The following is an 11365-nucleotide window of genomic DNA, read 5'->3' as shown; positions in this document are numbered from 1 at the left end:
GAGTTATTGATTGATAATATAACATAACAATATAATGTATGATTGCGCTATCTTGTATAATAAAACAATGATAATTAAAAGGATGTGGAGCCCAGAAAAAAAAAAGTCAAACCAAAACCCAATTGCAAAGTCACATTTGTCTCTTTTAATAATATTTAATGATAATTATCATAACAATAGTGACAATGACAAATACTTACATATTTTTCTAACGAAAGAGAATGAAAAGTTAAAGAGTTATTGAATTAACTTGCAGAACCTAAAAATACACCACATGTCAATTAATAAGAAAATTAAGCAATGAAATTAACATTATGTATAGATTTTATTTCTCTTATAATGTTAAAATGTGTATTATGTGGTACAATTTCTGTTCATCATACACAATTTTTAAGTAAATAAATAAATTAATTTACAGCCACTTACAAAGAGGAGGGGGTGAGGGTGCGAGAATTATTTAAGCCATGATAATAATAGCCATAAATAAATAAAATTAATAAAATCCTAATGCATCTGGAGTTCCATGAGTTTCTACTAAAACAAGACGGAACTTGGATCTGGACTTACACTGACTTCCAAATCCGTAGGAACAGACACTTCCCGTGTAACTCAAGAGTTCAAAATGCAAAACAAGAAACCCTAATCTCCAGCCACCTTTTCATCATACCCTCACTAGCGCCGCTGAGGCCTCTTCCGTGATTTGGCCTTCTTCTTCTTATCCTTCTTCTCCTTCTCCTTTCTTAGATTCCTATTGAATAGTTTGAAAATAGGCTTAATCTTTATATGTTATATTGTTTAGGTTGGGATCATATTCATGATGGTGCCTTTCGATTCTCAAGTTTTGTGCCAAATTCTTGTGATTCTTGATCTATTTTTTTTTTTTAAATTTTGAAATCTTTGCTGTTTTATGATTACTGTTTTCTTGAGAACTTGATATGCAACATCGATGGCGTTAGGGGGAAATCCCTTGATTTTTATTTCATTTTGTTTTATAGAAAGTTGTTAGCTTTTTGCTTGCCTCTTTTGGTTTTTGCTAGTTTCTGTGACACTGGACCCAAAATTTTGATTTTTATGGTTATTGTTTAAGATTAGGATCGTATTCATGTTGCCTTTCAATTCTCTATGTTTGTGTTACATTCTTGTGATTCTTGATTTTTTTTTTTATAATTTTGTTTTATTTTTTTAAAATTTTTGAAATCTTTGCTGTGTTATGATTACTGTATTTGTGAGACGTTGATGTTCATCATCAATGGCGTTAGGAGGGCATCCCTTTATTTTTATTTCATTTGTTTTATAGAAAGTTGCTAGCTTCATGCTTGCTTTTTTTGGTTTTGCTAGTTTCCGTGACATTAAATCCTAAATTTTGATTTATGTGATTATTGTTTAGATTGGGATGGTATTCATGTTGCCTCTCAATTCTCTAGTTTTGTGCCAAATTCTTGTATATGTGTGTATTATTTTTGAAATCTTTACTATGTCATGATTACTGTTTTTGTGAGAACTTGATATTTCTCATTAACGGCGTTCGGAGGACATCCCTTGATTTTTATTTCATTTTGTTTTATGAAAAGTTGCTACCTTTATGCTTGCTTCTTTTGGTTTTGCTAGTTTCCGTGACACTAAACCCTAAATTTTGTTTTATATAGTTTGTAGAATTATTCTTCTTTCCTGGTCTTCATTCCTAAGTCCTCACTGAATGATTTGGATTAGGATCATGTGTGGAGCTTTTCGATCTGTGAATTGTTCAAAAATGTTCAGGGCCGGGTGGGTTTTCATATTACTTTTTATTAAGAACAAAATTTAAATCTAGGGAAGGTATCATGAGCAAATTAACTAGTTTTTTTGTTTCCTTTACAATTTTGTTTTTTTTGTAAATTCATTTTTTTGGAATTATCTGCTGATATTACATCACCAGAGTAATTTGTGCAAGGATTGAATATCAAAAGTGGTTATTACTTCGACTTTATAAGAAGCACATTCTTTCAGGAAATTAATTTATTTGTTATCAAAATTGCATTTTTTGTCAAACCCATTATTATATAAAGGCACAAGTGTGTTGAGGGATCAACTCCACGTTTGTGCATGTTTTTGGCATGTGGCTTGTGCATGTTATGTAAAAAACATAAAAGTTGCCGTAATTGCTAACATGAGGCCTAAGTTTAATTTTTTTTTTTTCCATTAGAAACTTTACAAACCCATAATTTGTTTTTATGAACTTCAATTCTTGAAAATTAATTGTGTCCTTGTATTTGTGTTTACTCATAGGAAGGTTGGTATTAGAACTCCTTTTGTACTTGTATTACATGGAAACATGCCAATGACAAGTAAAATGGTGATTGTTTGGTCACTATATGATCTACATTTCTTTTAGGAAATCAATTTATTTTGTGTCAAACTTGCATTTCTCTTATGCAACAAAATGTGCTGATGATGACAGCAAAAGGCATGAGCCACAATAACAATTTGCGCATCAGGTTGAGTTTTGCCTGAGTTATTGTCGGCAAGGAAGAATGTGCCATAATGCTAATCTGAGACGTAAGTTTAAATTGATTTTTTTTTTTAATTAGATACTCTACAAACCCATCATTTGTTTTACTGAACTTCAATTCTTGAAAGGTATTTATTTCCTTGTATCTATGTTGACTCATATGAAGTTTGGTATTAGAACTTCACTTGTACTTGTCTTGGGTATAAACATGCCAATGATGACGATGAAGCACAGTAGCCACAATAACAATTTGTGCATCAGGTTGATTTCCACCTGAGTTATTGTTGGTGAGGATGAATGTGCCATAATGCTAATTTGAGGCATGAGTTTTATATTTTAAACTATTTAACTCTATAAATATGTTTAGATGATGCCAACAAAGAGAAGTAACCATAATAGCACTTGTGTATCAGGATGATTTTAGCTTGACTGGTTGTTGGCAAGGATGTGAACTAAGTTTTGAATTTGCATTTTTAAATGATTTAGTTCTATAAACCCTTACTTATTTTGTTGAACTCTCGTTCTAGACCATGAAAGAAGATCTTGTGTTCTTTATGTGTGTTTAACTACAACTGTTATCAATTATCTCCAAATTTTGCTGATCACTTGGCATCCTTTATGGAAGTTATTCTAAACATCCAAATGGTTTAGCTGAGAATAGGACAGTTTGCATTCAGATAAGAATGCAAGAATCATGTAGATGTATTCAGATCAGTTGTATTAGGGTTTGCATTTGCCTCAACATAAACCACAGGAATCAATGGGACTTTAATGAATTCAAAATAGGTGGGAATATTACATTTGAGGTTCTTATCTGAGTATGATTTTTATCTTCTATGATATCTGAAGACTTTACTTTTGTCTCTCTACATTGTTGCATACGCAGGCCTTCTCCAGGTTCAACATTATATATTAAGTTTTTTTCTTGAGCTTTGAATTTTATATTGTGAGAAGTATCTCAATCAATTTCTGTGAAATGTTATGTATTACCTCCTATGTGCAATTTCTATTTATGGAATGGTGAATAGATGAAGTAAATGGCGTTGTCTGCCCACTGAACTTCTTAGCCCTGGTGCACTCAAAATTTCCCCTCGAAATGATTATAAATTATTCTGCATACACTCTCCTCAACAATGTGAGAAATTTTTTTATTTTTAAATTTGCAGCTCAAAATATCAGTTTGATCGTCAATTTGAAGGTTTATGTCAGTGACGTGTCTCATTGAAAGTAGTTAGATATTTTTGGTGGAGTGTCGTTTGCATTATCCATTTCTAGTTATAAACTCACAAAGGGAAGTTTGTCACGTCTTTTATTTTTTTGACAAATATGTTTTATCACATGTTATATGCCCTGTAACTTCACTGACTTTTACTGGTCGATTTGTGAGATTAATATCTTACCCATACCGTCAAAGTTTCAACAAAGTTTGACTTGTGGTTTATAGATGACACTTTGAACGGTTGTTGAATGAATTTCAATCAGTGTTCAATATTATGTTGTTGGGTACATAATGATGACATTGATAACCAAATGAAGAAACTGGAAATTGATTAGTAGTTGGTGACTCACAGCTGAATGATAGATAATACTTTGGCTATAGCTTGAGACATCGATAATTTGGATTTCATTGTTTGCATCTTTCTGTGATCGTCGGTAATTTAGAGGAAGAGCGAGAGCAGGTATGGGACCTCCAGGCGGACCTGGCGGCCCCGGTGGCCCTCCCGGGCCACCCGGTTGGGGGCCTGGGCCGGGAGGACCGCCGGGTTTCTGTTTTCCGTGCCAATCTTGGTTAGCCATTTTACTCGGATGAGTTCATCAGCTTTTTGGTTTTCTTTCAACCAAACTATAGTTACAATTACTTGCTAAATCGAAATTTTTTTTGGTTTTGTTGCAGCTTGTACTTCCTGTGTTGCTGTTGTTTGTTCAGAGAATGTTGTGGTCCTTTGTTTGGTGGTCCTCCAGGCCCTCCACCCTTTTAAAGTTGTGTTGTGTTAATAAATTACAATAATTTTTACATGAATTATAATGTTCATGTAATCTCAATCTATGTGTGTGTGCATATATTTTGGTGATTACAGTCACTACATGTATGAAAGTATGATGATAATTATGTGAAATTGTTGAACTGAATAGTAGTTTTACTTTGATTGATATGAGTTATAAAATTTACATGAAATATAATGTTCATGTAAAGCTCAATCTATGTGTGTGTATGCATATGTTTTGATGATTTCAGTCCTATCCATGTATTAAGTATGATGTAATGAAGACATTGTTGAATTGAAAGAGTCGTTAATTTTGATTGAGATGAATGTTTGGTATTTGAAAGGTTTTTTGTTAGTGTTTTTGAATCCAAATTATGATTACTTTGTTTGATCAGAATGAAGAAATACCTGTATTTATTGGCAGTAAAATGAATTTTCTTAATCAAGGTTATATTCGATGAGTAAAATCTATAAAAGAGAAAAATACCTGGAATTACACACACATATATATACATATTTATCCATTTTTTTTAGTGAATATAGCCTCGAGGTCAACAAAGACAAATAAAAATCGAATAATAATAATAATAAAAGCAAAAGTGAGAATATATATGCACAAAAACAACTGACAAAATTGAATCTTCACATAAAAAATGTTTGATTTATCATACTCAAATATTACTTATATTTATATCTCAAAAAATGCATTCCCTGACAATCAAGAACTAAGCCCTGTCAATAATGCAACCTATTTTTCAGTTAATTCTTTAAAGCAACTCATTATTCACAAAAAAAATTGATGATTCTTCATTTTATTCGGCTAAGTTAAAAAAATATTCATTCACCAAAAATTACATGGTTTTATTCATCCAAATATTGCTGGTAAACACAGAATCCAGGGGTAGATTGGTAACCACTCGTTGTAAGATTTTATATATAAGGTAAGATTTAACTCCGTTCGAAATTTTTAATAAACTAATGACTTTTTAGTTTTTTGTTGCATGCATACCTCTCTAATAATACATTAAATTATAATAATCACATGTTTTCACCCAAATATATCCGTAATTCAATAATATATATATATATATACACAATAGCGAGTATATGTTTACCTATTCATTAATAAAAACTTAATCAAATTTTTAAAAAAATTCATACAAAATTATAATTTTAAAATAACCAGTGTCAGGTCTACGTATCAGGTTTAGAGAGCAACAAGCCACTAGTTAAAACTTCAAAATAATAATAATAATAATCATAATACATAAATGTAGTCAAACAATGAATACTCTTGAAACCAATCAAAAGACAAAAACGTCTCAGGGGAAATAATTGGAGAATCAATTGTGAACATGTAACTTGCTTGAATGAAATTTTTGACAATCGGTCCAACAAGAAGTCCTAATAATGGTAGAAGGCGAACGAAAAGAGAATCGTTCTACTCTAAACAATGATCAAACAAAGCAGAAACACAAGGAATTTGTAACAAAAGAACAAGCTTGATATTCCCTCTAGATACCTTAAATCAAGATCGAACTGACAGCTTAGAAGACACGCACGGGCTTCCCCATCGTGCTCTTCAAGTACAAGCATCGAACCTGTTAATACATGGTCATCAGATATTTGATCATTCAAACTAAAAATAGACTCAGATAGGAAAAATAAATATTATAAATTGCATTCCGGAAACAATTAAGATTTAACCATGGGTATGCACAAATAAACAGACAGATTTCACATGAAGAAAAGGAGGTAAAATAGAGAACTTTAAACATATCCGAATTTTGAAATGTGTTTGCATCAACAGTCGATTGAGATCAATCATTCCTTCGCCCCGTGGAAGCCATTTATCTAAACTGATAAATCTATATGGACATGATACCAAGCTAGTTTATTCAGAGTTGATGTATAGAACTTGAAAGAACAGTTTTCCAGCAATGGCAAGTATGAAAATGGAACAGGAAACGTTAAACTCACATTCTGCCAGTTCTTCTTCAACAGAGAAACCAAGAAGTTGACACTGAGCTGCACATTCTGGAAAATTTGCTTATCCTCCATTGAACAATTTCCCACGGCAACACCCATGCACAGAACCTTCTTCAATTGAAATTTCACCATTGCTTTTGTCTCGTTCACTTTGGCTTCTAGTGATTCCTGATGAGTCACCAGTGTCGGAAACTTACCTGTAGGAAGAATAAATATATTTATTTCAAGCATGAAACTGTGAAGCAAACAATGATAAAAGCAGAGCAGAGTTAAGTGAAGTGCATACAACGACATCATAAGGTGCAGTAGAATAGCATACTTAGAAGATTGGTTCTCACTTCTCTTAATAAAGGGCCCTCAAATATTATGTTGTGAAGTGTATAGCTTCAATACATATAACAGTGATAAGAAAAATGTGATAAGCGTCAACAAAAAGCAAAAGACAACAAACTGTTGGTACAAACTAGTTAAAAACAGGTACCTAGTGTTTTGCAATTGAAAGACGAGATTGAAACAACAGTCATAAAAACAGGGAGGAAAAATAAAAAAGCAAATAAAAGTTCAAGCACTTCAAATGCAATCATATGCAAACTCCAGTTCCACATAAATATTGCAAATAAATCCAACGTCGAACTACTAAACAAAACAAATTCAGAACGCGTTGATATGCTAGCAAATCAAAATGGTCAGAATAATTTTGATAGCATAAAATTTATCCCAAACATAACAATTTGAGAGATCACATCAAGTCACCCAAACAAGACTTATGATCAAGAAAAAGTTCACAATATGTATGGAACTTGCCTGCCTTGTTGAGACCGGGACCCAAAAGACGGGGAATTTGCTTGATAATAGCTTCCGATGCTAAAAAGGCATGATACTTCTTGGCCAGCTTCTTCACAAGCTTCTTGTTCTTGTTCATCTTCTTAAGCGCTTCAACATCCATATAGTCTAGCCCAATTTTCTCCGCCTGCACGGGAGATTGCAGCACATTTGAACCATCACTAGGGAATTCTTACCCCAAGAAAATCTTAAATAAACCAATCAATCACGTGTTCAGAATAATACATGACAATCAGGTAGCAAACTCAGTAGAATACACAAACTGAACAAAGGTTAGCTGAGGGCCAATAAACTATTTAACACTGTACACAAGGGGAAGGAGTTCCTTCAAATCTAGGTAACAAGAAAAAAAAAATAGAATATCAAGCTAAATGCAAACAAGGAGACACCAATGAAAAGAGCAAATATAAGCAGGACTTAAAAAGAACCTCCAATTAGCAAATTTTCTATAAGTAAAACACTGGTTCACAAAATAATAAATAAAACAGTCACGGTGTACCTCTTCTACATGCTGAGCATCACCGAGCATGCAAACTTTCATCTTTGGGCGGGGAATGTGTGGCAGCTTCACAGAGCCACTGAAACGCTTATCCTTCTGAGGGTCATAGTTTTTCAGCCCAATCTGGAGCTCAATTGTCTCCGTAAAATTCCTCTTCTTTGTCTTCGCGTCTCCGACCACCTGAGTGATAGCCTCTCTCAACACATCACTCTGGAGCTTACTAAACACACCAAAGAAAACAAAGCCAAGCAAATCACCTTCAAATATCAAATCAAAGCAACTTAAAATATATATCATCTCTGTCGCATTACAAGAGATTTCTCGATACAAGTAAATTTCACAGGTGCAATTAAGCAGAATTTTATTTGCGAAAGATTAAAATGTATGCGCAGGTAATCAAGGGGCTTTCCTCACAGAAAGATCAAATGGGAAAACATTAATATTTCAATATAATTCATAATAAAACAACACTTGCATGAAAAAACATACACTATAACGATCAATGTTTACTTTTTTATGGGAACATTCAACAAGAGAACAAAAGATATAAATCAAAAGCACATGCACTGCAAGTAAACTCAAACACAGTAGTATCCAAAAAAATTTAAAGAACATCAAAACATGAAAATTTGGAAGGAAAAAAAATAACTTTTTGTCAAAAAGAGGCCAAGATCTCATACAAGGTTGTTCTGCAAAAACATTGTGGAATTCAAACACAAGCTTAATAAACAAACATTTAAGCGCAAAAAAATTCATAGAAAATGGAAATAGAACAAAAACAAGCGGCACCTCATGGTTGAATCCCCCACAAGAGTGCCCCTTTTCTTCTCGTTCCCTTCAACCACTGATAAATAAAAAAAAAAATTTTAAAAAAGAGACAAAATTAACGCGGAACACTAATTAGAAGATCAAACAATGAATCTAAACATTGAAAAGAAAAGCAATAAGATTTAGGGAGAGGAGAAGGAGAAGCATGCAAACCTCGGAGAGAAGGAAAACCCTAATCTGATGGAAGGCGCCACGGCGGAGGTTATGATCCATAGTATAAACCCTATAGAGAGTGTTGATCCTCCATGTGTGAAATTACTATATTGCCCTCAATTATTTATATTATTTACGTGTGGTCCCTCGAGAATTAATTTTCCCAAGTTATCAAACAAATGAAATTGGTGAATTTTCTCAAAAAATAAAAATAATAATTTGGAGAATTTGGTATAATACAAGCAGTGAAAAACAAGAAATTGCATAAATTTTGGGTATATTTCCGTTATTATAAAAGCTTTATTGTATAATCAAATTTCATCAAATATATATACATATAACCCCATAATCTTGGGAAATTTAATTTTTTACGCAAACTATTCAATATACCTTGGAAACACACAGATAAATCATGTATTGAAATGAATTACTAGCATGCTATTCCCACGTGTGGTATTTATTTATTTATTTATTTTTGCCACCACATGTGGAAAATGAGAGTTACATTAGATTTGCAATCTCCAGCTCCAGCTCAACCAGCTCTAGCTGAGCCAGGGCATGCACCAAGGCCTCGTTCAGCTCCTCCAAGAGCATGTCCTGGTGTTCAGCGGCATCATAGTCCTCACGCATAGCTACCAAGTTCACCAGAGGTTGAATAATTTCTTTTATCTTATTAACCTTGATGATCATGGAACGAACCATGAATTGATTAGCTTCAATGACCTTCAGCTTTTCTTCTAATGGATCAGTCATATTTTGTTTCCACACGGCGCCGAAGAACTGCCCCAACGGTTGCACTACTGAGCTGAGGCCCACCGGTGCCATTGCAATACCGGCGATAACAGTTGAGGTCATCCCCAAGTAACTCCCCATAGAGCTATGTTTGGCGAGTTTAGTTTGAAGTTCTTGAAAATGTAAACTTAGTTTATGAAGGTTTTCCCGGGCGCTCTCGAGGTCGAAGTTGATGGCGCGGGAAATGGCGGCCATGATGAGGCTTTCTAGCATGTCCAGTGTAGTGGTGAGATCTACTTCTTGTTGGGTGGCGACTTGGAGAGTGAGGAGACCTTTGTTGATGAGATCTTTAAGATCGTCAATGAGATCTTCAACAACAAAGAAGGATGGAGGAGGAGGATTGGTGGAGGTTGAAGCCATGGATATTGGTGATATATTAAAAGAAGATATATAATGAGAAACTAATAATAATTATGTATTGGGGATATATGTCAAGTGTTTGAGATTTGAGTCATGCCTTTGGTTTAATAGGAGCTCTCCATGGAGAGAGTCGTGTCAACGAAAAGGTTTTGAGGGTGAAAGGGTCATTTCGATGAGGCAAAGGAGGTTGAGAAATGGGCCCCATTGCTCCGGGGAGGAAAAGAAGATGGAGCGTGGGCCCATTGCCCCATTGCTCCGGGGAGGAAAAGAAAAATGAGGCAAAGGAGATTGAGAAATGGGCGCGATGGGCCCCATTTCTCCTCAATCTCCTTTGCCCCCATTGAAATGATCTTTTTACCCATATAATGAGAGTTTTTTTTTATGAAAAGAGAAAAAAAAAAAACCATCGAAATGACATATCACTCTCAATATGACAATATAATATACACTAACCAACAATAATCATCACTTAACAAAAAGTCAGGTCACTCGATGTTCATACTAAAATGGTAATAATGGCATGCTATACTATGTATAGTATATATATATATAATCCATTGCTTAAGAGATGAGAGTGTTCTAGGAAGCAAAGCATAATTTAGTGGTTTTTTATTTTACTGATACCTGAGAGGTCTCAAGTGTTAGAGGGCCCATATACATTAGGCCCATATTTGTTTCAAAATATTCATACTAAAGTTTAGTACCACATTGCCTATTTACAAGAACTTCACCCACTTTATATATAATACTATTCATTATCCTTTAATCTTGCTTTAGTGGTTATGGTCTCTTACACCCAGGTGTAGGGGGTGCAAATTTCATGGTTTGGATCCGAAAATTAACTTAAAATTCTGAACTCAAGTAGGCGGTGAGGAACAAGTATTCATGGGAGATTTATGTACTTCTAAAACATGACTGGGACATGTGAATTTTTCATACATGAAGAAAATGAAAGAACTAGGCTTGATTCATAACATGACAGATTCCAATAAAACTGATAAATGTGAAATTTGTGTAGAATCTAAATCTACCAAAAAAGGTTGTAAGACTATTGAAAGGGAATCTGAATTACTAGGTTTAATTCATTCTGATTTAGGTGATTTAAAACATTCAATGACTAGAGGAAGAAAGAAATATTATATTACTTTTGTTGATGATTACTCTAGATATACTGTTTTATACTTGCTTAGATCAAAGGATGAAGCATGTGAAATGTATATAAAATATAAAAATAAAGTTGAGAATCAACTAAATAAGAAAATCAAAAGACTTAGATCAGATAGAGGTGGAGAATATGAAGATAATATTTTGAAAACCTTTTGTGAAGACCATGGTATAATACATGAGACAACTCCCCCTTACTCACCTGCTTCTAATGGAATAGCTGAAAGGAAAAATAGAACTCTTAAGGATATGATGAATGCTATG

At 33.7% G+C, this 11365-nt stretch overlaps 1 protein-coding gene and 1 long non-coding RNA gene across 2 annotated transcripts; one reads left to right on the top strand and one right to left on the bottom strand.

Annotated features, from left to right (window-relative positions):
• The first annotated feature begins 1152 nt into the window (after nt 1–1152).
• LOC120273681 lies at nt 1153–4794 on the top strand. Its single transcript, XR_005540600.1, has 2 exons — nt 1153–4276; nt 4383–4794. It is a non-coding gene; the product is annotated as an uncharacterized LOC120273681 (long non-coding RNA).
• Nucleotides 4795–5808: 1014 nt separating this feature from the next.
• LOC120272969 (60S ribosomal protein L10a) lies at nt 5809–8832 on the bottom strand. The gene is made up of 6 exons (XM_039279609.1): nt 8786–8832; nt 8594–8648; nt 7805–8024; nt 7267–7432; nt 6454–6659; nt 5809–6074 (listed from the first exon to the last, which is right to left on the bottom strand). The coding sequence occupies exons 2-6, from the start codon at nt 8596–8598 to the stop codon at nt 6021–6023; spliced, it is 651 nt and encodes a 216-aa protein (XP_039135543.1). The 5' UTR covers nt 8599–8648; nt 8786–8832; the 3' UTR covers nt 5809–6020.
• Between the last annotated feature and the right edge of the window lie 2533 nt (nt 8833–11365).

This window comes from Dioscorea cayenensis, chromosome 12 (assembly GCF_009730915.1).
Source record: "Dioscorea cayenensis subsp. rotundata cultivar TDr96_F1 chromosome 12, TDr96_F1_v2_PseudoChromosome.rev07_lg8_w22 25.fasta, whole genome shotgun sequence".
Classification (NCBI taxonomy): domain Eukaryota; kingdom Viridiplantae; phylum Streptophyta; class Magnoliopsida; order Dioscoreales; family Dioscoreaceae; genus Dioscorea; species Dioscorea cayenensis.
The sequence above is the reverse complement of the archived record's forward strand: the minus strand, read 5'-3'. Positions and strand labels throughout refer to the sequence as shown.

What these genes read in the sequence shown, in the direction of transcription:
- LOC120272969 (XM_039279609.1), bottom strand. An exon ending in ATGCTCAGCATGTAGAAGAG is followed by an intron (nt 7,433 to 7,804) that starts GTACACCGTGAC and finishes TCTCCCGTGCAG; the next exon opens with GCGGAGAAAATTGGGCTAGA. An exon ending in TGAAGAAGAACTGGCAGAAT is followed by an intron (nt 6,075 to 6,453) that starts GTGAGTTTAACG and finishes ATGTATTAACAG; the next exon opens with GTTCGATGCTTGTACTTGAA.